This window comes from Megalops cyprinoides, chromosome 1 (genome assembly GCF_013368585.1).
Source record: "Megalops cyprinoides isolate fMegCyp1 chromosome 1, fMegCyp1.pri, whole genome shotgun sequence".
NCBI classification, from domain to species: Eukaryota; Metazoa; Chordata; class Actinopteri; order Elopiformes; family Megalopidae; genus Megalops; species Megalops cyprinoides.
The window spans coordinates 71831763-71858348 of record NC_050583.1 but is presented as its reverse complement, the minus strand read 5'-3'; the positions used below and the strand labels follow the sequence as shown (position 1 = coordinate 71858348).

General features: G+C 40.0%; 1 protein-coding gene across 2 annotated transcripts; it reads right to left on the bottom strand.

Moving 5' to 3' along the window:
- Positions 1 to 96: 96 nt before the first annotated feature.
- si:dkey-23f9.4 (hydrolethalus syndrome protein 1 homolog) lies at positions 97 to 25017 on the bottom strand. 2 transcript variants are annotated; one of them, XM_036530134.1, is made up of 12 exons: positions 24978 to 25017; positions 24682 to 24784; positions 24272 to 24373; positions 23840 to 23892; positions 9646 to 9884; positions 9501 to 9556; positions 6713 to 6870; positions 6205 to 6250; positions 6043 to 6106; positions 5825 to 5906; positions 1653 to 1685; positions 97 to 262 (listed from the first exon to the last, which is right to left on the bottom strand). In XM_036530134.1, the coding sequence occupies exons 2-12, from the start codon at positions 24779 to 24781 to the stop codon at positions 128 to 130; spliced, it is 1068 nt and encodes a 355-aa protein (XP_036386027.1). In that variant the 5' UTR covers positions 24782 to 24784; positions 24978 to 25017; the 3' UTR covers positions 97 to 127. The 2 variants fall into 2 exon arrangements, with proteins under 2 accessions (XP_036386027.1, XP_036386036.1); XM_036530143.1 differs by having other exon boundaries at positions 6713 to 6867.
- Between the last annotated feature and the right edge of the window lie 1569 nt (positions 25018 to 26586).

Below are 26586 nucleotides of genomic sequence, written 5' to 3'. Positions count from 1 at the left end.
TTATAAAAATAAAAGCTTGATTTCTGGAAATAAGTTTTTGATTCATATGAGAAACAATGCCTAACATCCACTAAAAGATGTACAAAGGATGAGTATTATTAAAACTTAAGGAAGGCACTCCCCCCCCCTACAACGGGTAGATGATTTTGGGGGGTTGGATTCCATTTGCCAAATCATTTCGCACTTCCCATCTTAATGCAGACCGTTTCTTTTCTGTTGGTACAACATAGGTGTTGGGGACATAAATCTTCTGAGGCTTCTGCTGGGAAAGAAAATAAATGGTATAGTTCAAAAAGTGCAATCATTTAATAAAATAGTATCCACACCAGATCAACTACAATATGGACCTTAAACTCTAAATAAAAATGTGTCCTAAGCCTGAATTCTTACATTTAAATCAGTAAACAGCAGCCGTGTGCAATGTGGATTGTGATAAATTCAAAATAGCAGGTAGGTGATCATTGTGAGTGGCTAATAATTTTTTTTTTTACTAAAACTGTCAATGGATGGGATACTATGGGGTTTTTTTGGTGTAATGAAATAATATTTAGCAGGGGATTTCGTTGATCTCTCATCAGTCTGGAAGAAGGGAGGGTACTGTAGACCAAGATCTGAGCAAGGGAGATGTTTTGTTATGTGCTCAGCTGCCCCCTCCTAATGACCCTGCGAAAGTCAAGACCCAAAACACTTTGCAACATAGTTCAAACCACTGATCTGCATTCAGACTTATACAGAGAAAAATAATATTAAAGCAGGGTAGACACTCATTTGCATATATGCAAATATCAGCTGTTAATATTTTCTGTCACCATTATAACTGTATGATACACAATTCACCATCCAAGGGCAATGTTATTAACATACTAACATTTATGGATGGGCTTACTATTTGCAGAGCTACCACCTATCACTGAGCTAGATGACAGTTCATCTAGCTGCCTAGTGATAATAATTACCTAGCAAACCAATTTGAACAACTGGCTAGCTCATTTATAAAGGAGGTAGGTATAACAACTAGCTAGCTAACTAGCTAATTCATTCTAGCTAGTTCATTATACCTGGGAATAACACATCAATGTGCTAGCAAATGAGGATAACCAAGCACTGGCTTCCAGTCCAACAACTATCCATTATTATTAAAAGCCTATTTGCGGTTAGTTGAACATTTTTTTCCCAAAATGCTTGCAAGGACAAGCAACCAAAGTTATTGAGCAGCACTCTTCTGCTCACACAATTCTGTCAACGGACAGAGGGTGTCCCAAACCGAAAATTTTAAATGCCAAACCTTCCCTGGTCCCTTACTCTTTGCCTAGTCACTGAAGTCAGAAATATTCAGTGAAGAGGCCCTTAGTGAAGGAGATGGGATAGGCTGCATCCCAAGTCACCCCATGAGAATCCAATAAGAATTTATGTCATTTGTACTAAGGATGAAATGTAGCTGCAATGATCTCATATAAAACAAGTCATCTCTCTGAATACTTGTAATCTTATGCTGTGTATCACTGCTGGTATTGAAAGTGACAAGTATTTATATAAATATTAACTTAATAGAAAAGCTTAATTTTAGTGTTAAGAGGCAACAAATAGCAAGTTGGGAAGTGGCTCTCTAAGAAATCTTAAAATATGACTGTAGGTAGGTGGAGCATACTTACTCTAGAAGGTTGGCTTTTACACATCATTTGCTCCTGCAAGGAACACATACAGAATACCATTAAAATGTACTTATCACAAAAATAGCAACTGCATAAGACTCGAATAAATAGATGAGATCAGGGGCCTCGTTTGTAAAATGTTCTTACGCACAGATATGATCTTAGAATGTGCGTCCCTGCACGCATCTGCACCTCCGCCAACAGGACCTCGATTTCGGCCTCGCTAAAAAAAAAATTTCTTGCAGCTCACCATTATCAAGTGCAGGATTTGGGTTTTGATTCGAGCTCCTTTATATGCTAATGAAATTAATTAGGGGGCATTTACAAGGCGGAGAGCTAACACCATTCAGCTACGCACAATTTCAAGATCATTTGTGATTTATAGATTTCACATCTGGGAGAGTGGCATATGCACGTTTTTGTGTGCGTACGTTCATTCTCTCTGAATCACACGTACGCACATTTCAGAAATGATCTTACATCAAATGTGGGATCGTTTCTACACAACTTTTTTATAAATGAGGTCCCAGGACTGTCAATTTTGAAACCACAAATTAATCTATTCTGGTCAGAGTGGGAAAGAACCTAATGTGCAGTAGACTACTGACTAGCAAATCAAATAAACTAATACAGGAGATTAGGTTAGGGATAATCTCAGAATCTAAAGCAAATTCCATAATTAGCACTACTCTAAAATAGTTTGCTAACTTAAACTGTATAACGAAGACAGACTTGTGTGGCTGGCCAGCGATTTTTTATGGAACTACTTGTGGAACCCATATTCTAGACATCATTAGCATATATGGCACATTTGTGCCAATGCAGGCAGCCACCCCTACTCCAAACATAAGCATATATGGCACATATGTGCTAATTAAAATTCAGTATTTTCTATTACCTAGTTTGGTTCAGGTGTGACAAAAATTAAATTTCACCTAAACATATCTTTCACTGGAATTATATTACCAGTATATTTCTACATCCAATTACTCATTCCCTACAAATCATACAACACACAAGATAGACGTCCTGCAAATGACTAATTCTTTGTTCATTAACAGAGTGTTGGACCAACCAAACTAGGTGACAACAATGCCCACTGGTGATGGCTAGTGTAATGGTGTGGGGTGTTATTTCATGGCACACACTGGGTCTCTTCATATGAGTAGAGCAATGTTTGAGTGCCACAGGATATCTGAACATCAGTGCTAATTAGTTGAATCTCTGCATGGCAACAGTGCATCCATTTATGAATGGGCTTTTCCAGCAAGCTAATGATCCATGCCACAAGGATTGTCCAGGAATGGTTCTAAGAACATGACAGTGAATTCAGCTTACTGCAGAATTCAGAGACATGCTGTCAGGGCCACAAGGCATTTCTGCATTTTCGGAATTTGTGAAATTGTAAGTTATGATGATTCATCTCATGCCTTACCCTCAGTGTTAATTTCAGAAGTTTAATTTGATTTCTCAGGATAAATTAACCCCAGTGCTGTCTCAGACAAGAAATTCATTCATTGATTAATGTATCCAAAATCTATGTATCTATGTATCTATGTAGGTATCTAGCTTACACAATAAAAATCAGAGGGCTCTGAAACTAATTAGCAAGCTAAGATAACCGGCACTACTGTTAACCCATGAGGAGGAGCTGGGTTTGGTTGACTAAAATACATTACTAACATCCTCAAAATCGCCAATTTGAAAATGCTTTCAGAACCGATATAAGAGAATAGAGAACAAAAAAAAGTACTAAACATGAAAATATATTAGGCTACTCCAGTGATGCCAATTGCCCCTAAAAAATAACTCATTCATTGTATTACAATTTCTTAGCTTTGGCTGTGTCCTAAAATGTAAACTAGCACATTATATAGGATGCGTAGCAAATGAAGTTGGCCATCAAGCACTAAGCATGAGATGAAATATAGGATGCTCAAATTTTTTGCGAAATCAGAAAATGGTGAAATGTTTTGTGGTCCTGAGAACATCCTTTGAAGTAAAATTGCCACATTACAAATTAAAACTGAACAGAATGTCATTTTCGTTTTTTCCCCAAAATGTTTTACTTTCATTGCTTCCATTAGTTCTTAGTACTTTATAAAATGCTTAAATCCAATCCATTGATTCTATTGGTCAGTTCCAGCTGTGACAGTATTTACCAATATACCACGGGAAAACTGAATTTTTGTACATCATTTTAACACATTTATTTTGACAGGTCCACTGCACATCACTAACAGATAAGTTACTAAAGATAATACTGTTATGTATGCAACTGAGAATTGACTGGGTCGGTTCATGCTTGTTCATGTTATAATATCTCCAATGCCCTTGTTGCCGCTAGAGGCCACTTTGTTGACATTACAAGGTAACTTAAGCTGCATACACTATTTGCATGTCATTACACACAATTTTACTGTTACACAAAGCAATTCACAACAAAGTGAAACATAATTCAGATTGCACTCAATCCAGTCACATTAATATCTTATATGTAATTTCATTTGATATTGCATCCTAAATATCTAGCAAACTAGCTATCAATCTTATCAAATCCCAAGCTGGCTAGCCATCTTACCAAAACTTAGTGAGATACAGCTAAACAACTGGTATCTTTACAACTGGTATTCTTCACGCAGCTTTTGAATCACTTTAGTAGTTTTCAAACATCTTTAGTAGTTTTCAGACTTCACTCCTAAGTTTAATACCATCAGCAAATGTAACTATTTTGCATCCAATGTGTTCATCAAGGTCATTTATGAACATAAGGTACAACAGAGGTTCCAACACTGATCAGGACTCCACTTCCCGTAGCTCTACTCACACAAAACCTTTCATCACTACTCTTTCCATTCTATGCTGAAGCCAATTTTTAATACAACTACATTAATTGATTTTGATTTAATAATGAATTGGTCATTTTGTTGAATGCTTTCTGAAACTCCATATATTATATTTAATATAATATAATATAAATATAATATTTAATCTTTATATATAGCATTTATTTTTTAACTTAACCACCATATAACATATGACTAGGGTAGGGAGGTCTGCTCCATCACTTGAGCTGTGGGGCTTTCAACCTCTATTTTAATCAGTCAATCCTCCAGGCATCCCTGTAGATACTCCAGTCTCAGCAATCAACAAGATATGTGAATAATAATACAATTATCAACTGTATAACTGTAACATTTAGGAATTTATGGAGCAAAACAAAAACGTTTTGTGGTTATGTAGGTAGAAATGAAACATGTATTCATGAATGTCAAGAAGCATTTCTTTGATGAAGCGAGGACAACCAAATCCACCTTATGCACTACATACTGAGAGATGCAATGTATTTTGTACCACTTATAATTTATCATTAAACACCACATAACAGACATCAGACTGGCATATAAAATCACCAAAACAAACCAAAGTATGAGATTCATGTGGGCATTTACCCTTAGTGGCAACTGGCACTGTGTTCAAATGCATGTGAGGTTGATTTTTTTTTTAATTGCTGTGTTGGTGTTGGACAATGGGAACTACAGGTTGAAGGCACTGCCAGGATAGAACAATTAACTGCCAATATGGTAATCAGACCTTTCTTCCTTACTGCCAAAACATAGACCTAATCAAAAGCATTCACCATACAAGCTCTCACTGGAACACAGGTGCTACTCCACTTACACTTTCTAAGCAACATTCAGGCGCCTGGGGAGTTGCTGGATTCACAAAATACTTTGTGAAAAACGTTTCGCCATTCTTATACAGTGTGAGTAAAGTACAATATCACTACTAAGCATGAGAAAAAATATATCGAATTTTGCAAAATCAGAAAAAGACAAAATGTTCTGTGGCTGTAAGAACATGGTGTGATCAAATTATTACGTGACAGATTAAAATTTTCTAGATTTTTTTTTGCATTTTTTCCCCTCAAAAAAAAAAAATCATGTCAGTAGATTTATTTGCTTTACTTGTTTTGTCTATTACAAAACAAGTAAGCATTAATTGAAGGAACTATTTGCTCATATTGAAATACTTGATTCTGTGGTAGAAAGAAATGCAGAAAATTAAATTAGAAGGTAACTATGTACAGCAAAAAGGCAATTCTTAACATCAAAATGAGTAGCACTGATTTTCATTTGCAGATTAAAAAATGGGTATATAGGCAACTATACCCGTATTTCCCAACGAAGTCCTTTTCTGCTTGTTTCTCCTGGTGCTCTGAAAGTCTCCCAATCCTGTTTATACTGGAAATACCTGCATGCAAATGAAATATGTATTTGTTCAGAAACAATGACTGGGATCCTTTCTCTCTACAAGTCTAATGTACAAAAGGTCCTGTGGAGGACATTTCACTCCTGAGGAGAGTATTTATTTCATATGCATGACTTACTTTGTGACAGGATCGGTCTTCTTCAAGTTTCTTGTGTGCGGGTGACATGATTGTGGCCGAATAACTACAAAAGAAATTACAGACAAAATTAATCAACACTAAAATGTTTAATATCACATGGAAAATCATTAAATGTAGGACTTATGCATGCAGAGAACTTACAGGATTTTGGGTGAGTCTGAATATCATTCTCACTTGCGGATCTGGACTGATGGAGGTACAAACAAATATTTAGTGTGCAACACTGAGCAGCTTATTGTTATTCATTAGACATTAACTGCAGTGAAAGGCCTTTATTATATTGCTTTTTTTATGCTAGCCTATTTTTGGAATCAGCAATTGCATATTAGGCTCATCTCACTGTAACAAACTCTGCAGTTGAACAGTAAACATGATTAATGTAATCCTCCAATATACTCACAATGCTACTACTACATTCTTAGTCCCACAGTGTATTAGTTTTACATAGTAATGATTCTCAGTAACAAACCTTCTTCTTCAGTATCAAGTGTTTTCTCCATTTACTCATAATTTAACCATTTCTACAACCAGAAATCATTTAATGTACAAAGCAAATATACACTTCATTAACAATCCTGACCAGGTAGCAAATGTTTTGTCAAAACATTTCAAGAGAAACATTGCTTGTGTATAAAATCCCAGTACCCACCATGCCTCTAGTGTAGACCTGGAACGCTGTTGCTGCTTCAAAGCTGGTCTTGTTACCCAGACTGCCCATCTCTTCATTCAGCGGCACCAGTTCCAGTTGCTCAGATTCAGACACTGACATGTGCAGCCCCTCCAACTGGTCCTCCAGCCTGCCAACTGCTTATGGAAAACACACGGCTATCAATATGATCAAATATGTGTAGTACCCTCCATTTACTGTTTGAGCCAAGGGAACACTACAGCAGGTAAAGAGTAGTCATAACACTGGTGTAGGTTACTTCATATAGATTCATCCCTTAAACCTAAATACCTATGCTTGCAATTTATGCATATACACTCATTTTGATAGATTTGCTTAGTTAAATGAATTATCATGAATCAAGAATGGGCTCTCTTGGTTCTTGGATTTTGGTCACAAACTTTCACATCATTGACAGAAAACTTGGATGATATCTTCCCTGTTGAGGTTCAAAGTGGGGAGGAGGGCAGTATGACCCCCCAAGCATACATTGGCACTTTAATTCCAAAACCTCTGCACTTGCTTTATGTTCAACCTATAACAAACTACCAGAAGCATATCGTGCAAGTCAATCAAATTTTATTTGTTATAGTATATACAGTGTATACTATATAGTATATAGTTCATTTTCCAGAGGGAAGCAAAAACCAGAAAACCAAGGCTAATTAGGAAAAAAAAACTCGAAAATTCACATTGCCAATTTATTTTATTTCCCTTACCTAACTTATTATATTATGTGCACTGATGTGGACATAGAAATTTCTAGGTTGCTGTCAATGCAGGACTGCAAAGCATTGCAGCTCAAGCTGTTTCTTTTGGGAAGTACAAATACATATTTCCAGAGTTAAGCATTTGAAATGAACAATGACACACTTAACAGAGCACTTCAATCAGATTAAATCAAATTCATCCTGTTGCTTAGCTAACTGGATTTTTTGACAAGAAAATGCTAGCATTTCCATTTCTCCAGTTAAAGGACCAATGGCCAAAGAGACGTGAGTCATGATCTTTCCTGCTAAACGCCTTTGATAACAATGTAACTGTGGCAGATATACAGCCACACTGCCCACATAAATGTGTTACAAATATTTATAAGTTTTTACAAAGACTAAGAGTCGACACTGTTCCATCTGTGACATTCACTTTCTCCAGAGGTTTACACTCCAACCTCCTCCTTTCTCATGCCTGCAGTCTCTAACCTTGGGGAATTAAGTCCAGAATATTGCAAAAAAGGCTATGGTAGCATTCTTTTTAGGTCCTATAATCTGGAGTCCATTCTCACTCAAATCACCAGTCTAACTACCACCTGTGGGTGTCACATGCAAGGGCATGCATTTTCTACACTCTCTCCCTCTATGAAAAAATAAAATACCTAAAATAAGCAATTGGTAATTGTAATTCTCATTCCCTTAGCAAAAAAGTTCTCAAGACACACTAAAATTCTTATTGCAACAATTGCAATTAGCAACAGTTCACCGTTTCCTACAACAATTCATATTTACATTACATTCATTTAGCAGACACTCTCATCCAGAGCAACTTCCAGCACAAAAGAACAGAAGTATATCCATTCAAGTTGAATGAGCAACACTGTCAGACCAGGCTAACGACGGTTGCCCAACTAAGCAACTAGGTATTCATTTTTGGTTGCCAGAATCAACAACATGGTTTCCATGTTTTAAGACAATATACTTATAGGCATATGTACTAGCTGGTGTAGTTGCCTGCTACTGCTAATAACTTGGTTGTGTTGAATCTGAATTGTGTTGCAGGTGTGTGCCTGGGAGGGAGCATTTGCTCCGATTAGGCATAATGTTTGGAGAGATAGACACAACTCAGCCACTACAGGGTTGCAGCAATGCAACTCACAGACAATGGGCAATAGCAAACAGACTAAGGTGCAAACAGGCTGGAACAGGCCTAAATTTGTACCAATGGGGGCTGCGTGAGTCACCATCCTGCCCAGCTTGCAGAACAGACGTGTAAGACACTGACCACCTAGTAATGTAGTACCCAGTCACAAATGTAACGGCTGGATAACACCATAAATGCACGTGGCGAACCTTTCAGGAGATGGGCCGAGGATCTACAATTGGAGGTGTGAAAACCATACAATGACAACGAAGAGCTTTAACCTATAAACTTCCAAAGCAATGCAACCAGAACAGCAGCCTACTCTCCTCCAATGAAAGATTCAGTATGAGTCAAGAGAGATGCAGTGTAGTGGCAGTCGCTATTCCATCCAGTGTTCATGAATGGATTGGCAGCAGTGGTCTAGTATCAATTACAAACTTGCTAAACGAAGCAGTTATGAGAGTTTTGCACAGGAGATTGATTCATTCTTATGAAAGCCACAGTTTTTTCTGGTATAAATAGTGTACACATTGTCAGATTTAAAAGACGCCAGGGGGAGCTTGTTATGGTTGCTAAGATGGGCAATCCTAAATGGTTGCCAAAACGTCTTCCTCGGTGAAATATGGATGCCCTGGGCAACCCTTAATGTTCAGCTCTGCTTTACGATCAGTTGCAATCACTTGCATTTCCTTCTGCCTTCTTTCCTTTCCTTTTTTATTTCACTCAAAGGAATAGTTTGTACATGTAATATTTTAACTATAAACATCCAGTATTCATACATCTCCTGGTAAAGCCGTCTTTTAGTGACTTGCACGGAAGAGACCGCAATAAATCATTATTGTTTCAAGACAATTATAACTGATCATTTCTTATATAAAGGTTTAACTAAAAGAAATATGCAGGGTTCACTAATTACCTGAGTCTTCATTGCGTATTGATTCATCACAAACATGAAACTGACCCCTTTGTTTCCTGAGGAGATAACATAGTGAAAATTGTCAAAATATTCACCACATTAATAGATTCAATTATTGCATTAAGTGTAAAATCATGGACAATACCTTAAAACCTTTCGTCTGAGAACTGGCTTTCCAATAAATGTATAGGCACTGTGGGGACCTGAAGACTTGCTGGTGTCCAAAACAGAACTGGTGACATTTGCAGAGTTAATCTGTTCTTCCAACCTGTGGAGGCCAGCTGAAGTCTGGGGGCACTTGGCAGACACTGAATACTGAGTGTATGAATCACACTGCTCCTGCACCCCACTGAGGTTGTCTGCAACATATGCTGAATGCACCACCTGGCAGGACGAAACCCACAATACATTAAGAAGGAATTCAGCACACAGTTAGGGATCTACTGGATACATGTGGTTTTTCTGCATTACATTAAGTGAATTGGGAACAATCTTTCAGGAAATCATAAAACTCAATGAATACACACATATTTTGCAATAAAATGACTCAAATAACCTGACATACCAATACTTAAGCACATTTTCTTCAGGCATGTACAATAATTGTGTTGTCAATTAAACCACATTTTATGAATGAAATAACCACAAACACTTTTTTTTCTTTCAATTTTTACAACTGTACGTATAAAGCCCCTTAATATTTGCATGAAGTAGTTGCTGTAGTTCAGGCAACTAGCTGCTTATCTGCTAGTTTACCAAGCAGATAAATTAGGATGTGTCTGCACAGCTGCAGTAACCTTGTCTCAGCCTCATGGAACTGAAGGTGCCACTGTTTTGAAATGGAACTGAAGGTTGTTCGTATGTGGATGGTGGTGTCCCTGTTTTGTAATGGAACTGAAGGTTGTTCGTGTGTGGATGGTGGTGTCCCTGTTTTGTAACATTCCATGTTCTGTTGGATGCACTTTGTGCCCATCTGTTGATAAGAGACTGCTGGATGTCAAAATTGTAAATGTAACATTAAATGTTAATGTCTTCAATCTCACATTTTATATAGTCAAAAAAGGGCTGAGAATTTCAAAGATAATGGAAAATGCCTTAATTCAGTAAGTCATTTGTAATTCCATTGTAACTGGATAGTTACTTGTAATGTTCATTACATGAACATTATGATTGGAGTACGTATCTCTGCTGCATGAATGGTACTGTTGGATTTCCTAGCTAGCCATTGAGCAAAATAGTTAAAAAGCTGGCTTTTGAGACATCTTTATTTTATAGACTATTAAACATTACACAGCAGAATTTAGTTGCTGGCTTAGTACAAGAACTACGTCTCAAACGAGATGGTAACCCTGTTATGTTTTCATAACATATTGATACATATCAATACATTGTACTTAATACACAGAGCAAGACAGAATTGACACAGTTAACTATCAGTTGCATCGGGAATTTATCCCATAGTGATATGCAGTAGATCAGTTACAACAAATGATATAAAAATAAAGAACAAAACTTCAGTTTATCGATGGTATATCAGCAAATACCATGGCAACTTTCTGAGACATCTTTGCTTATTTCAGAGATTATTAACATTACTTCAGTTTCCAGCCTCATACAAGAGCTACTTATTTCTCTAAAGACATGGTAAATGTTTCCATCTTCAGTATCTTAACTTAGCTCCTAATGATGTTTAATGAATCAAGTTACCACAGGTATGTTTATAAATGTGCAATGATATTAAAAAGACGCACAAAAATTCCTACATGACGGTGTAACAACTAGGATGCAACTGAAACAGTGGATCGGTACTAATCGTTTTATGAAGTACTTTACTGAAGACAAATGGATAGAATGAGTAAAGCAAGGAAAAATTCCACTGATAACAGTTTTTGGGAGAAAGTAAAATACGTTTTAGCCAGTTTTGTTCAAAGTCGTGATAATTTGATTTTGTGGTATGTGTTGTAAGGGCCACAAAACATTTCATCAGTCTGATTTCCGATTTCAAAATTTATATTTTGTCTCATGCCCACTACTTACACTTAGGGCTGGGCGGAATATCGATATATTCAATACTCTATTTTACAGAAGATCTAAGAAATTACCATATTCGTAATATTGGCTACGCAGGTTACCATTGTAGGGGGAAGTTAGTCTTCCTCACATGGGGCAACAATTATGTTGGTGCTGTTAGTCTTCCTCAGAGAGGGCACCAATTATGTAGGGGCAATGCCTACGATTAGAGGGGGGTACCACTTACGTGTAAGGAATATCCTTTCATGAGGTACCAGTTATGTTGGTGATAATTAAATTAAACACATGGAGGCGCCATACTGAATATGGCGTCTACCATAGTGGTTAAAATAAAATATCAATCTCAATTTCGTTTTGTATATCAGTCTCATAAAATATACTAAACTATTAATTTGGAACTTCAATTAATAATTAAATTAATAATCATAACTGAAATTACCACATCAAGTTAATCAATCAAATCACAATTTTCTATTTAGCCAGCTAAACAAATAACACTGATGATTCAACTAAGAGGTGAAGGTGTTTAGAATTCTGATCAGCAGAGGTTTAGCGATATTCATTCCACAAGTAACATTACAACACACAACCTTGGAAAAATAATGCATTTATTCAAGCATAACATAAAGGTAGTAATGCACGAAGTAGTACATTTATGTCATAAGTGACATAAGTGAAGCCTGTATATGTATTTACACATGTAGATTTGAATGAATGTCTTGCGCTAGTGTGTGTGAGAGCGTCATAGGGTGTGTGTTCCTTTGTTCCGAGTTGTGCGTGTTGCGCGTGCACGTATGTGCGCGGGCTCGCTGAACACACGTGTTCAAAGAGAACAAAGGAACATGCATGTGGCGGCGACTTTGAGTTGCCTATGTGCATGTGTGAGCGAACATAACGTCTGTCTGGTACAGGATATGTCCTTTTCAGAATTTGAAAAGAAAAAAAAAAACATTTGTATACCTTATAAGGTCAAACAACCCCCTTTAAATTCCCTCTTTGCTAGTGCACACTCTGCTGTACTGAGAAAAAAATGAAAGTACTCTGTCCAATCAAATACTGTTACAACGTGAGCATACTCGCTGTATGTACCTCCCTGGGGCCTTGTAAGGTTGCTGGTTTTTTGAGTCGTAGCAACTTATTAGCTACTAGCTAGCAAGCTAGACCTATGACTAAGGCTCAACGAAATAAGGTGAAAACGTACAATTTCCATGCAGAATGGGAAGGTAAATTTTTGTTCCCTCTGCTGAAGAAAAAGACAATATGCCTGATATGTTACTAAGGTTTATCACTGAGTAAAATGGGGGGTTTGGGGAGCACCACCGCCCCAAATTCCGTGAGGTTTACCTGCCACACGTTCAAGAGAAGTTGAGGAATTGAAATTGGTATTGAAGGCGCAGCAGTTACTTCTCACAAAACCGCCTGCTAAAAGCAAAGTTGCTACAGAAGCATCATTCCACAACAGCCATCTCTTGGCAAAACGTAAAAAAAAACTTTCTGATTGTGATTTGTTCAAAGCAGCAATGGCGGTCACTGCTGACATTATTCAATTTCAGCTATTTAGCTATATTATTAAAAGAATTCAAACACAAGGACGAGTTTAAATGATATGTGCATGATAATATCCCCATCAGTAAGCTGGTGGCAATCACTACAGATGGACCACCTGCTATGTGTGGTGCGCTCCCTAGGTGCTTTCAAGAGAAAGCTAAAAACTCATCTTGTCAAGCTGTATCTCTAGTCTACCTTTCTCTCTATCTGCAACTCCACCGTTGGCAACACACGTGGTTGGAATGCATTTACATTTACATTAATTCATTTAGCAGACAGTTTTATCCAAAGCAATGTACAAAAGTGCATATAGTGGGCAGACAGGCACAAAGGCAAGATGTGTACAGGTCATACAATGCAGACAGTGCTAAAGCTGAGCGCAAGGTCGGTGTGGCGAGCCAGAACTAATCTGATCTAGGATTACATACACTACTGACAAAAAGTTAGGGATATTTGGCTTTCGGGTGAAATTTCAGGATGAACCTAAAATGCACTTTAACCTTTACAGGTGAACTTAATTTGACCTTCTCTAAACTTTTGAATGCACATGTCCAACTGTTCAATGTTTCAGTACTTTTTGCACAACTTGCTGTTCTCTAACAAGGAGCTGAACGGCAAAATTCACAACAGGTGTTTGATCCATGAATGGACCAATAAATTTCCTGGTTCAATTAGAATTGGTATTTAAACAGTCCTCTACATCATGCTGTTCACATTTTGACATCATGAGACCAAGACGACACCTAACAATTGATCAACAGTACCGCGCCATTGCAAGGCTTCAAACAGGATGTTCTCAGAGGGAAGTGGCCACTAAGCTTAGAGTGTCACAGAGTGTCATCAGCAGGTTACAACAGAGATACAGAGAGACTGGAAGAGTCACAGAAAGGTATAGAAGTGGACGTCCTTTGGCCACATCCCACACTGATGACCGCTTCATTGTGAACAGTGCCCTGCGGAACCGGATGATGAATGCCACTCGACTCCAGGCACATTTAAGGGAGGTGAGAGGCACCCAAGTGTCATGTCAGACCATTCGAAACCGTTTACATCAGCATGGTCTCAGTGCTGTTCTCTGATGAAAGTCGATTCACGTTGAACAGAAATGATGGCTGCCAACGATGTTGGAGACGTCAAGGAGAGCACTATGCATCAACCACTGTTGTCACCAGATGAGCCTTTAGTGGTGGTGTTACAGTGTGGGCAGGTGTGTCTAGTCAATACAGAACTGCCCTACACTTTGTGAATTGTACAGTGACAAGCCCATACTACCTGAATAACATCATTAATCCAGTCATTGTACCCCTGCATGAACAACACAGGCCTAATTTCATCTTCATGGACGACAATGCTCCAGCTCATCGAGGTCACATCATTAGGGAACGGCTGCTGGAGACTGGGATACCTCAAATGGAGTGGCCTGCACTTTCTCCAGACCTGAATCCCATAGAAAACCTATGGGATCAGCTGAGTTGCCGTGTAGAGGCTCGTAACTCTGTACCCCAGAACCTCAATGACCTGAGGGCCGCCCTTCAAGAAGAGTGGGATGCCATGCCTCAGCAGACAATAAGTCGACTTGAGAACAGCATGAGACGTCGTTGTCAAGCTGTAATTGATGCTCAAGGGCACATGACAAGTTATTGAGACATTGACATTTTTTGTTGTGGTATACCCACCACTGTTGTGGGCTTTTGTTTCAATAAATTGTTTGAGATGAGGAAATCACCATTGCATGCTTCTACTTAAATGCCCTACTTTCATGATATAATATCACTGTAGCGTGAACTTTGTACATTTTCCATAAATCTCACCCGAAAGACAAATATCCCTAACTTTTTGTGAGTAGTGTATATCGAATACAATCACAGGGACAGTGAAGTACCGCTATAGTACCTAGGCAAAAACGTGCACAATACAAGGTAAGACATAAAACTACAAGTACAAGTTAGGAATCTAAGATTAACAAGGTCAAAGTTACAAGGTCAAAAATGGCAAGGATGTCAGTCCAGGTAGAGTCTGAAGAGGTGTGTCTTCAGTCCACGTCAATGCCACAAATCACAACAATCTGCTGATCAAAGCAGAGTCGAGCAGAGTAGCCCACGACGGAGATCATCTGTGTTCATGGTAAGTTGATAATTGTCACAAGAAATACATTACTTAAATAATAATAAATATCACTTCTCCTCTTAGCCTAAAAAAGCCTGACAACATTCATGTCAGCCATGCCTGGTTTTTCTGCAATAACGTGAAAGCCGGTACTGTCAGTCAAACATCAAAATTACATTTAATGTTACAGCAGTTGAGTGGTGTAGGCTAAGCTGTTGATAAACTTGATTGTAGATTTATTTCTGAAACAGTGATGATGGTTGCTTACAGATCAACTGATCAATTTCGATACAAACAAAAACTAAGAGTAAAACTTTCATAAAATTACAGCTGGAAGTGATTGTGTACTTCCATGATATACATCTGACTGTGACTATATCTAGTATTGCTAACACAAATATGTGCAACTATGACTACAGCGAGGTCAGCACACCCCTCATAACCAGCCCATTTTGAGGCTGCTTTCCCTTATTTCAATCTGTTCACAAGTCAATTTTAATTCCCAAACACGACAAATTGCAATTCCATTTCCTTTGTCAAACTGAAGATTTCATGTTTCATAGCAATTTTAAATTATGTTTAGATTTTCTCACTTGTTGCTTGTTGTTAGGACTATCTAGCAACAGCTGCACTCACTCAACTGCTGTACTAGACAATGACTGCAGTTGTACAACAAATCAACTTTATTCTGCTGGGGGTAGGTACATCAGCCAGGTTGCCTCATCTGTCCACATTAATACCCTCTTATGGTTCAAGATGCACCTGCAAAATGTGTCCATGATGACAGTGGGTCTGTCTTCCAATCAGTCTGTGCCCCACTGTGGTGAACTGGAGGCTTGCAGTGTGAAAAAGAGCCAGCGTGAAACATCACTGTTGGCTTAGTCCAGCTTTATTGGAGGATTATACCTGCCAAGTTCAGTACTCAGCTGCCAGCATGAAAAGTGTGCCTAGTGCATGTGTTTGTATGACGGAGGGTACAACAACCCTGTAATATCAAGTTTTGCACTTAGGCTTTAAACACATTTCACCACTACAAAGGGTATACACACAAACACATGTACAGACACATGGCCAGTTCTCCTCCTTGGAACCAGTTTGTCTTTCTGTAGCGGGGGGAAAACACATTATGTATAGAGGTGCACCAAGCAATTAGCCATGTATCAGAATTGCCCAATTTTTTGCTCGAAATGCATAATCAACCATCGGCCAAATAGTTTTTAATTTGGCTAACTGTATGATGTACCTATATTACAACAAAAAATGTGACACTGGAATTTAGCTAATAAAATTTCAGCTGTTGGGTACTTCTACAAAGTACTGTTTTAAGAAAGCAACACATCTGCCATTTTAAATGACATCACAATACATGCATTTAGCAGATGTGACTTCCAGCACAATAGAACATAAGTGTATCCATTCAATTTAAAGGAGTAACAGTGTCAGACCAGGCTCACAACACTCCCAGACCAGTGAGTGTCATTTTTCAAGCCCTATCACAAATTAACTATTTCAATCTAATATAAGCCAGGTATACTACGATAAACATCAAATACAAAAGATAGCACGTATTAGGGGGCAGGGATTTAGGTGGGAACGAGATGCAGTCTGAAGATGTAGGTCTTCACTCTGCGTCAGAAAATGGCCAGTGATTCCACTGTCCTAACCTCCATGGGGAGTTCATTCCACCACTGAGGGACCAATACAGACAGGGATTGTGCCTGAAAAGAGTGACCCCATCAGGTCAGGACAGTCAGTTGCCCTGTACATGCAGAGTGTAGAGATCTTGAGGGAACGTAGGGTCTGAAGAGTGATTGTAGGTATGAGGGGGCTCTCCCATTCACTGTCCTGTGTGCCAGCACCAAGGTTTTGAACTTGATGGGAGCGATGACAGGAAGCCAGTGAAGTTAGGTGAGGAGTAACTTGACTACGTTTAGGGAGACTGTAGATAAATCATGCAGCTTCATTCTGGATTAGTTGTAGAGGTTTGATTGCACAGGCAGGAAGGCAAGCAAGTAGGGAGTTGCAGTAGTCCAGCCATGAGAGGACCAGGGCCTGAACTAGGAGCTGTGTAGAGCACATAGTGAGATAGGGGCAGATCCTTCAGATGTCATACAAGAAGAACCTGCATGCCTGACTCACTGCTGCCACCTGAGAGAAGGATAGTTGGCTATCACGCACTAAACCAAGGGTTTTGACACTGCAATTGGTGGTAAGACTTGTAGATTTCTAGGCTGAGGGAAAGTTCTTGAAATGAGGACTTGGATGGGAAGAAAAACATCTCAGTTTCAGCCAAGTTCAGCTTCAGGCAGTGGTCCACCATCTAGTGAAATGTCTTTCAGGCAAGCTGAGATCCATGCAGAAACCTCTGTCAGTCAGCATAAACGACAGGAAGAGCTGTGTGTCGTCGGCATAGAGATGATATGAAAAACCATGGGAGGAGATGACAGAGCTAAGAGATTGCATGTAAAGAGAGAAGAGGAGGGGGCCAAGTAGGCCTTGAGGGACACTCGCAGACAGGCTGTGAAGTCTAGACAACCCTCCGTTCCAGGACACCCTGAAAGTGTGTCCAGAGAGGTAGGATTCAACAGAAAGGAAAGTGTGTCAGCGATCCCCAACGTAGCCAGGGTGGAAAGTAGAGTGTAGTCAACTGTGTCAAAGGCTGCAGAAAAGTCTGGAAGTATCAAGGCTGAGGAATGGGACAAAGCTCTGGCTATTTGAAGAGCCTCAGTAATGGAGAATACGGCAGTCTCTGTGGAATGACCAGCCCTGAAGCCAGACTGAAAAGGGTCAAGGTTCTGGGAGAGAAAGGAGGATAGCTGGTTAGCCACAGCTTGTTCAAGTGTTTCAGACAGAAGAGGAAGGAGAGAGACCAGCCAATAGTTATGGACATCAGATGGGTCTAGAGTTCTTTTCTTTTGCAGGGTGTGACTCGCGCCTCCTTGAAGGCTGTTGGCACACTGCCCCTGCAGAGTGATAGATTTATCAGACTGGTGATGACTAGAAGAAGCCTAGGAGTGATGGTCTACAGGAGAGGTGAAGGAATGGGATCCAGGGCACAGGTAGTGGGGTCGATGTGATGTAAGGAGGTGGGCAACATCAGCATCTGAAAGAGGGGAGAATTGAGAGAAAGGAGGGGTGATAACTGGAAGGGAGGAAAAGAGGAAAAGGTGACAGATGTGGGCAGTGGGGACTGGAGGGGGTTGTAAATGCTTACAATCTTTAGGTTGAAATGAAATTCAAAGTGAGCTTTGAATTTTTGATTCATAGAAGAAAGCCTTAGGTCAGCCTTTCTCAAACTTCTTTGTCCTGGGGCCCAGTCATGTAAGACTTTGAGGTTACAAGGCCCCATACATCCCCCTGCCCCTTTGCAGTAAGGATAGATAATAGACATAATAATAATAATATCTATTACTATTAAAGGCCTATGTTCCCATAGAACATTATTGACAACAATTATATCATAAAACCTACAACAGAAGTGCTTTGGCTGAACATAAAAACACTGCCAAAAATAACAATGCCAAATAACCTATAAACTGATTTTTATGAACATTCCCAACACACATCAGAGATGGACAGATTTATTTTGAATTGATTTTTTTTATGGGTTTAATTTTTTTTTTTTTTAATTTTGGCTGAACATAAACCACTGCCAAAAACATAAAAACATGCTTTAGCCATAAAGCAGCATTCTTCACGCACAAGAATTTGGGTGGGAGGAAATAATGCACTGACAAAAGATCATTCTAATGCGATGGGTGCACCTGCTCTCTCGCAACTAACTGATCGAAACGAGGAAGACAAGATGACAAGGCCACTTGAAGCGCGTTTTCTGAGACAAGCCTATTCCAGTATTTTTATTCCAGTATTTTGTTTGTTGCTGTGAGGCGAGAAAAAGCTGTCTCGCACAGATACGTGGATGGAAAGGCATCATCGTTTTCACTGCATGACAGCCAGAATTCTGACAGTGAAAGTTGGCCGACTGGTGAGTGTAGACCTGCATCGCACGAGAGTTCCAAAAGTTTATCCTGCATGACAGGTGGCAGATCACTCATCTCTGGATTGGCAAACGGATCTCGTATCTATTGCTTTTCTTAGAGATGGGATTTTGAGGGGAAGTACAACTCGAAATGACGCAGTGTTTTGCTAAGGTGTTGAACTATAACTTCTGACACTGGTCCCAGATGCACACCCTCATCAGCAAGAAAAGATACACAATGGAACATATACACACCCCTACCAACTCTGTCGGTCAAGACAGAGCTTCTTTTTAAAGGCCATGATTTTGTCACTTGCCTGAAAAATGTCACATGCTCTGCCCTGGATCGACAGGTTTAGTTGGTGTAAATGGTCCAGTGTGTCAGACAGATAAGCAAGTTTTATAACCCAGGACTGATCTTGCAGATGTGCGGCAAGGGTCAAAAACGGCCCAATCTTATGTCTCAGCTCATAGACTCTGATCACCACCTTACCACGTGACAGCCAACGAACGTCGGAGTGCAAGAGCAGGTGAACATGCTCAGCACCCATTTCATCATACAAGGCAGCGAATAATCGGGAGTTTGTTATGTTGGCTTTGATGAAGTTCACGATACGAACCACTAGGTTTAGAACTTCATGCAGTTCTGTGAACAAACGTTTGGAGGCAAGCACCTCTTGATGGATTACGCAGTGTTGCTTGAACTGACGGAGATATGGCTTTTACTCGAGCTACAACGCCTGTGCCTACCAGTCATAGCTGCTGTCCCATCTGTACAGACCCCGACACAACACTCCCACAGCAACCAATGCCCTGTGATGTACTCGTCCAGCACACAAAATATTTCCCCAGCAGTTGTGCTTACAGGCGGCTCTTTGCAACACAAGAAATCCTTGTGGAACCGGCCTTTATAAGCATATCTGATGTACACCAGAAGCACGGCTGCATTGGAAATATCAGTGCTCTCATCTAATTGAACAGCAAACCAGTTTGGTGTTTTTGCTCTAAGATTTGCGTTTCAATGTCGGCTGCCATGTCTGCAATTCTACGGCAGACTGTCATCTGACAGAGGGATTTCCTTCACCTTCGCCGGACCGAGCACCTCAGAGCAAGCACTGACTAGCGAGGGCATAAGTTTCTCCCCCATCGTGAATGGAGCCTGACATTTTGAAATGTGGCGTGAAATTATGCAAGATGCTTTTTCAAGTTTGTTTTCCGTCAAATTGTTTTTAAGTACTTTAGTTTGTTTAGCCAATTCATCCCTTTTCCTTTTAAAGAAATCCTCCGATTTGTCTTTGAAATGTACATGTTTTGTCTCTAAGTGCTGGCGCAATTTCAATGGTTTCATAGCCTTGTTGCTTAGCATGGTTTGGCAAATGACACAGACTGGCTTTGGGGAGAAGCCATCGCTGGAAATGAAACCAAATTTAATATATGATGAGTCGTAATTACCAGTAAATGGGCGATGTTTTTTGCCTGTGGTTCTTCGTTTAAATTAGCATTGTTAGATGCTGAATGTTTCCTAAAAAAAAAAAAATCTAGACTTGCATGCTTGGAACATGCCTAGACTAAACGACAGCTCAAGTAGTGTGCGATTGAGTGAGTTCTGAAATGACTGAGAACAAAGGATGCAAGTTCGCATGGGCGGGAACGCTTAACATTCAGTCAAGGGGGCAGGGACCTGAGGAGTGACAGAAGCACCGAGCATAATTTGAGTGGCACAGTGGCAGGGCTCTGCGGACCGGCAGTTTCCTCGTCGCGGACTGGCGCCAGTCTGCGGTCCATAGTTTGAGAAATGCTGCCTTAGCTGATGTCACACTTGTAGAAAAAGCAGAAGAGTGCTCAGCAGATCGGTGGAGGAGCTGGATTTTCTCCACTTCCGCTGTGCAACACGAAGCTTTGCTTTGTTCTCGCAAAGTGAAGGACACGGTGGAGTGGGTAGTACAGGCCTGGAAGTGAGAGGACAGAGAAAATCAAGGAAAGAGGATAGAGAAGAGAAAAGGGTGGATACAGCACAGTTAGTAGACAGTTTAGAGAAAGCATCAAGGGCAAGAGAGAAGAACTGTGGAAGAGAAGGTTGAAGGTGAAAGGCAGCGTAAACAACAGCAAGCAGTGAAAGTGGTAGGGACCAGGGTGGGTTGTGGAGCAGGCAAAGAAAAGGAGACAATACTGGTGAGAGGTGGAGGGGGGTAATTTTCAGGTCTGAGGTGGATCAGTCCCTGAAGAAGACCAAATCCAGCTGTTTGCCTGCTTTTTGTGTTGGAGGCAGCTGTACTAGTGTGAAGTCAATGGAGTGGAGTAGTGGGAGGAATCCAAAGCTTGAGAGGTCTCTAGGTAAATACTGAATTCTCCCAGTAGGACCAGAGGAGTTCCATCCTCTAGGAAGGAGTTGAAAAGAATGTCCAGTTCCTCAAGGAATTCTCCGACGGGGCCAGGTGGTCTGTAAACAATACACATTCTAGAGGGGTTAGTAACTAACAGCGTGAAATGCAAAAGAGGAGATAGATGACAGAGGGAGAACAGAGAATTTCCAGGCCCAGAATACGAGGAGCCCAGTCCCACCACCCCAGCCAGAGGGTCAGGGAGTGTGGGAGAATGAGTACGCAGCGGAGAGGGCTGCTGGGGTTGCTGTGTTGTCCGGGGTGACCTATGCCTCTGTGAGGGCAAGGAACTGGAGAGAGAGAGGAGGGACGCATACGCTGTGATGAAGTCAGCCTTTCTGGTTGCAGACTGACAATTCCAGAAGCCGCCAGCAATAGGCAGGTTGTTGGCGGAGGTCAACGACGGGTAGACGAGGTTGGAGATATTTCGAGATGGATGTGGACACTGACGAGTGTTTCCTGCAGATGATCACAGGGATCGGATGATGCATGGCACATTGTTGTTCACCCTGATATTCTACCTCAATGGACTCCCGCAGACAGATTCCCTTGTCTTTGTCTGACCAAGTCTTCATCTGGCGAGGCTGCCACTAAAGCATTACTCTGCTACTTAAAAATGTCAATGTTACCTGTTAATTAGTAATGCAGCCATGGAGACACTCTTCTAAAGGGCTGCTTGATCAGCCTCTAACTAAACAGCGCTGCCACTGAAACTTCCTTGTCCCACTAATTATCACAACAATAAAATTAAACAAATGTGCAACAAACAAATACAGCTTCAAATATGATATAAAAAGCTACAAACTATAGTTTCGAAGCACAAGAAAACACAAGTATTATCTTAAAACAGTGTTGCTTACCCTAACTGGCTATCGAGAGTGACACTATCCAGATCTAGAACACCAGATGGTCGTTCTACATCTGGTGAAATACACTCTTAACATATACAAAGCACAAGTGTATTATGGAGGAATTAAAGCAAGAGAATTTGAATAAGATTTTACCAGGCAATATTGTTATATTCACACTAAATGACATGAAGATGCACACCACTGTAAAGGCTTCACTGCATCACCACTGTCAGCAATTAAAAATAGAAAATCCAGATCGGTGCACCCCTGGTGTAGTGCTGCTAGCCTTGCAGAGCCATTACACATCAAAAACACACTTTGGCCGCAGTCACACGTTTATAAAGCTACTAATTAAGACTGGCTCGTTAGCCAACTCCAGAGATGGAGCTGTTATCAGGGGACGGAGGGTGATGTTGACCTCTGTCCATTTGTCACCATGATAGATATGATTATCTGCAGCCAAGCCAAGTGACCACAGCCTATTTTGTATTTACTTTTTAGTCCCACGAAAGTATTCTATTGAACAGTACTCTGTAACTTTTGAAAGACTGGATACGGGTGCAGCTCACAACTGCCGTACCAAAAATGCTGAAGAAATTAAATTCCACAATACAGAGTTCAACATTAACAGTTACCCAATTGCCCCGGGCAAGTAAAAACTGTAAAAAAATAAATAAATAAGCTACTTAAAAGATTTTCAATATTGAAGATTTGACACCTGTGAAGCTCATAATCACCAGGACCCCAACTGCCCAGAAATGCTGAGGAACTGAACAAATGCCACAATACAGAGTACACTGCAGGATTTCCCAGGGCAAGTAAAAATGTGTGTCAGGCATTTCAAACTGGCCAGTGACTTTCCCCATCAGGCAAGTGAAAAACAGGCAAATTTAGCATTGCAGTTTGCAAATTACATGGTTTCTGTAGCCTGCCATCAGGCTAGCACACCAGCAGGTGTGTATTGTGTGAAAAAAGGAACAAAGTGCATCACATTGGGTTCTCTGACCAATCATACTTTAGTTCTTGACCAATAACTAGCTACGTGTGGAACAGTGGAAGCAAACTAAATTGACTGCCTACTGCCAGAATGCTATAAAGTGGTTTTTCTACCTGCTGGGGTCCAGAGCAACACAATCGCCACTTGCCACCTTTGGTGTATCCCTAGGATAACTAAGTTGTGTGCACTACTTCTCTGCATGCTAAGAACATAATGTACCTCAGGGGAGTAACAATATCTCATCTGATTTAAAAGTTTATGTAGTGTACTTTTGACTAAATTCTTCATGTCAAAAACACAATTATCCCAATAAAGACCATGCAATATATTTGGAAAGAATAAAAAAAATAAACAGGTACAACCCATGAAAAATATAGCTTTAAAAGAAATGAAAAATATGAAAAGAAATTTTGTCAAATTTATTTCAGACTTTTTAAGTATCTTACCTGATTTTTTGGCCATACAAGTCTTGTCGGAGAAGTGATCCTCATGCGGAATGCTGTATGATTTTGAATTGGACATAAATAAAACTAAACTCACAATAAATTCACAAATGATTTAGTCTAATGTTATGTAATAAAGTAGTTAAAGATTAAATAGGCACTGGAAATAAAACATACACCACAGGAAATTCTGAAAATGAAGATTTTTTTTTGATTGTTTTGTTGTCGTTTCCTCCTCAGGCCCCAGGAGAAAAAGCTGGCTAGACTGGCTTATGTTTAGACAGGTTCCACTCTTCATGGGGACCCTCAAAATAGCGTGTCTATATTAGCTTGGAATGTGTACACGATATGGTATCGTAAAATATAACAGTATTTCGGACTACTTCATTTAAGATCAATTCTAACGTTACATGTCCCATCCGTGAACTGTTATACCGGGTGGAGAGCCCTTGTTGCCGCCGCTCTGGGACCTCAGGGAATCGCAATCACTTGAACTCTGGCTCCTCGACTTCTCGTGTTGAATCAGTTGGTCTAGATCTGTGAACAAATTTATACATACACACACACACACATATATAGTATAATCCACATTCTATTGGCTCATTCGTATAGCCTGATTCTGTAAGACATTAACTCACGTTAGCAACGCTTCAGTTCAGTACTGTCTGGCGTTAGCCGCCTGGTAATGTAGCTCGCGATACATGTTGCCGATAGGATCCAATTGCTAACGTCAGGAACTAACTAAATGGTTAAACGACGCATGGATCCAAATGAGGCTGTTAGCTGTAATCTAGCCAATTAAATACTGTTAGCATTTACCTCTGTGTGAAAATAACAAAACCTACCTTGTTTGAATTCACGTAGCCTGCGTTTTGGAATATTCATATAGCCTAGTGTTGCCAAATGGTGTTCAATTTCGTCTTCTGAAAAATCAACTCCGTCCATTTCCTGCAAGAAGAGCGCCGCTAACATCACTAGATACGCTTAGGAAACTCAAGTACTCAACGCAGCCAACGCTAACTTAACGTCCGTCAGTTTTCAGTTTAGCTAGCCTAAGTTAGTTGTCTTTATGTTGTTTGTCGACAAGACTGACCTCCATCCAAAACTAGCATGTACTACACAGCTAACTAAATGACCATACCAGTTGTTGCCACTTATATATACTAAGCAAGCCAGTTCGGAAGATGGTTACAAAGTCGACTTGCTACCCGCTTCTAAGGATTTTAAAAACCAATTCCTGTAATTATAAACATTTTACATAGCTCTCGATCAACTAACTACTTACACATCCAAATGAGTAGTTTATCTCCGCGGTCACAGAAGCGCCAACGTTTTTAAAAAGCGTGAGACGTTGGCGTACACCTACATTACCAGAGATACTTACGATTCCATTTCTGAGCTAGAGCGGTTGCACTGAATTGAGAGCGTAGTTTTGTGAACAGCGCCACCCATAACATACAGGTAGTATTGTAGATACTACATGCACCCGCTGGGGATGCGTACCCATGATGCATTGCGCGAACAGTCAGAGCCGAGTGGAGCCGGACGAAGCCGTCACTAACCGAAGCAGCAAACAAAACTAACCGTCTCACTTCGGCTGCGAAAGCTGTTTAACATAGAAACAGGTGTTTGACAAGCGACTAGACCGGACATTTCTTTTTCTCTTGGTGTTTTTTAGACTTGGCGTGATTTTTAAAAAAAATAGTGATCTCAGCCACCATCTGTATATTGTAACAATGACACAAGGCTTTACTGTGACAGCCTGCAACAGGTTTTATCCATCCAGTAAAATTGGGGTCGCTTTCCAACTCATTCTTGTATGTTTGTTGGCGATGGTTACTTTTTGGCTGTTCCAACAACGACTCTGCCCTCCTCTTCGCCTCTCCCCTGTCCTCACCTTCCTGTTCAGCAATCATTTTCTTTACTTTTTTCACATGGATGCAGCAGTAAGCTATCTCTCGTGCAAACTCTCTTCAAATGAGCGACGAGCTCATTTAACTTGTAATATTGTAACGATAACTGCATCGCACTGGGTAAATATACTGGCCTGTAAGTTACTGCATTCAATATAAATACCTACAATTTCTGATTTATAAAGAGGATTTGATTAATGGTTAAGTTAACTACAGCTGTGCTCGTGAGTCACGTTCATCATCACAACAAGCCAGAATAGCTAGTTCTCAGTATAGCAGGCTTGGACTACATCCGCCATTGACTGTGACGATGTAAAAGGAATCAGAGCGCTTCGGTGACATTATTATAGGAATTCAAAACAATATTAAATATTATTTTGCTCATCTACCTGCAATATTATTTTATATTTATATTTTTAGCAGTAGCATATTTTAGGTGGACACAATGTATCGCAGTTCTTGTTTATCACAGCTGCAATTTTACGTAGGCTACGATGTACTAGGCCTACAAGTATATTAAAATGTTTGGGCTCAAATCTTGTAAAACGAAGTTTTTCGCTTCCGATATAAGCGTGGCTCTTTTTTCCTCAGTGCTTTTTTAGTTTTAGCAAATGACATGTAGGTCTACTTAGGCTATTATACGCGTTAAAATGTGGGGTTCTGTTATCTCCCTAAAGGTGAACACCGCTACTTTTCACGTTACGCGTTTTAGAATGTCCGAACATCTGTATTCTGCCTTTCGGCCCGTGAATACCTATACTTTGTCCTATACTCGATTCCACAGGACACGAGTTAGGCTTAACGTGGCTTAATGTCCCAAAACAGTGATCACCAAAT

Bases quoted from the DNA above. Each gene is read 5' to 3' on its own strand.
- si:dkey-23f9.4 (XM_036530134.1), bottom strand. From the start codon at position 24,781: ATGGACGGAGTTGATTTTTCAGAAGACGAAATTGAACACCATTTGGCA. The intron at 23,893-24,271 runs GTATAACAGTTC...AAAATCATACAG, and splicing joins CAACAAGGGCTCTCCACCCG to CATTCCGCATGAGGATCACT. The intron at 9,557-9,645 runs GTATTGTCCATG...TTATCTCCTCAG, and splicing joins CTCAGACGAAAGGTTTTAAG to GAAACAAAGGGGTCAGTTTC.